Source organism: Aplysia californica, unplaced genomic scaffold (genome assembly GCF_000002075.1).
Source record: "Aplysia californica isolate F4 #8 unplaced genomic scaffold, AplCal3.0 scaffold00443, whole genome shotgun sequence".
Classification (NCBI taxonomy): Eukaryota; Metazoa; Mollusca; class Gastropoda; order Aplysiida; family Aplysiidae; genus Aplysia; species Aplysia californica.
The window spans coordinates 423,152-425,076 of NW_004797713.1; the positions used below are offsets into that span (position 1 = coordinate 423,152).

Here is a 1,925-nt window from a genome sequence, read left to right on the forward strand (position 1 = left end):
CTCTTTTTCTCATAATAATATCAGTGATGATGATGATGATGATGATGTTGATGATGATGATGATGATGATGATGATGATGATGACGATGACACTGATGACGATGATGATGATGACGATGATGATGATGATGACGATGATGATGATGATTTATCCCACCTATCTTCAGATGGTCCCCAACTACTCCAGTCGTAGCCTGTACGATCGTCTGTTTGCTCTGGGAGTCACCATGTATGGTCAAATGACTGCTGGCAGTTACTGTTATATTGGACCACAGGGTATAGTGCATGGGACCACGGTGAGTGAGTGAGTGAGTGAGTGTGTGTGTGTGTGTGTGTGTGTGTGTGTGTGTGTGTGTGTATGTGTGTGTGTATGTGTGTGTGTATGTGTATGTGTGTGCATGTGTGTGTGTGAGAGAGAGAGAGAGAGTCATTATGTACGGTGAAATGACCGCGGACAGTTACTGCCATTCGAAGACCTGTTTTTTATTTTGTTGAAAGTGTAATCTGGGTGGCTTTTGGCAATCGAAACCAGCTCATGTTTTATTTCCGTGGTTACTTTCCCAAATCTCTTTTCAACAACGTCGTCAGTTCCTATCGCTCGGCGTAAGGTACTGTATGCAGTATTTCGGTTAATTTGCAACTGTTTAGCGAGCATTACGTAGATCTAATCGTCACCTCGCAGAAAGGCTTCTCGTATACCGCTATTCTCTGTTAATCCTCGAGACTGACTCTTTGTGTTATTTGATTTTTGGTCAGGCATGCTTAATATGTTGCTGTGTCTTCCTGGTAAGATCTGTTACAACGGTCGAAGTGTTGGATCTAACAAAACGAGATGACGGCGACGGTTAGATCTAGATCTAGACAGCTGACGGAGAGAGACGAGAACAGTAAACAACGAATGTAGCTAAGAGACAGATATTTGAACCTTAATTGCTGCATTTAAACTCGCTACTTGATATTTGATGGGGAAAAGGTGTAGATCTAGATCTAGATCTAGAGAGCAGACGGTGAGTGTAGAATGCGAGAGACGTAAACAGTAAACAACGAACGTTGCTAAGAGACAGGGTAGCTTCCCCTGTCTCGGAGAAGATGGTTACGTCATAGCTTCGTAGTTTTTCGTATTTTTGATTTTGAATTTTCCTATGCTGCATTTGAACTGACAATGACGAATTTGATTTCCCTAAAGTTAACTTTTTAAAATTTGAACTCTCTATGTTGAATTAATTTAACTATTTTGATATTTGATACTTTTTGGACACAAATTAAACAGCTGTGTACCAATTACCACCCCCCTCCTTTTTCAACCCTTTATAATAAATTTGAAACCGAGAATAGATTTGGCGCTCATATGACCTCATGCAGTTGGGAGCGCCGTAAAACCTCTACTAAAACTAAAACTAACTAAAGGAGAGTAGATAGAGGGATAGAAAGTAAATGAATCAATGAATAAATGAATAAATCAATTAACAAAAGACATAATTTATTCAAGAGCCTGGTCTGTTTCAGCTGACTCTCCTGAATGCCGCGAGGAAACATCTCAACACCAACGACTTGGGAGGGAAGGTAAATGTTGACGACGCTTGTTCTTAGTTCTGTCACATCACAAAAACAAACAAACAAACAACCGAACAAACAAACAAACAGACAAACAAACAAACAAACGCACTTACAAGCAAATTAACCCCCCCCAAAAAAAAATAAATCATATGAAACACATAAACAATAAATAAACAAAAATAAACAAAAGCACCCCCCAACTCTCCCCTCAAACAACAACAACAAAACCCCTCCCCCCAAAAACAACAAAAACTGATGGTTGGAGAGTGACACTGGAAGTGGAAGGTTGTACCACTATTCATCTAGAGAGAGGGAGAGACAGAGAGGGAGAAAGAGAGAGAGAGAGAGAGAGAGAGAGAGAGAGAAAG

General features: G+C 40.3%; 1 protein-coding gene across 1 annotated transcript in view; it reads left to right on the forward strand.

Moving 5' to 3' along the window:
• The window catches only part of LOC101864005 (urocanate hydratase), a gene marked incomplete at its 3' end in the record, with an annotated part of 17,757 nt that overhangs the window by 5,249 nt on the left and 10,583 nt on the right, over positions 1–1,925 (forward strand). The window contains 2 exon segments of the mRNA XM_013086197.1: positions 168–296; positions 1,507–1,563. Of these exon segments, the coding sequence (XP_012941651.1) occupies positions 168–296; positions 1,507–1,563 (186 nt within the window).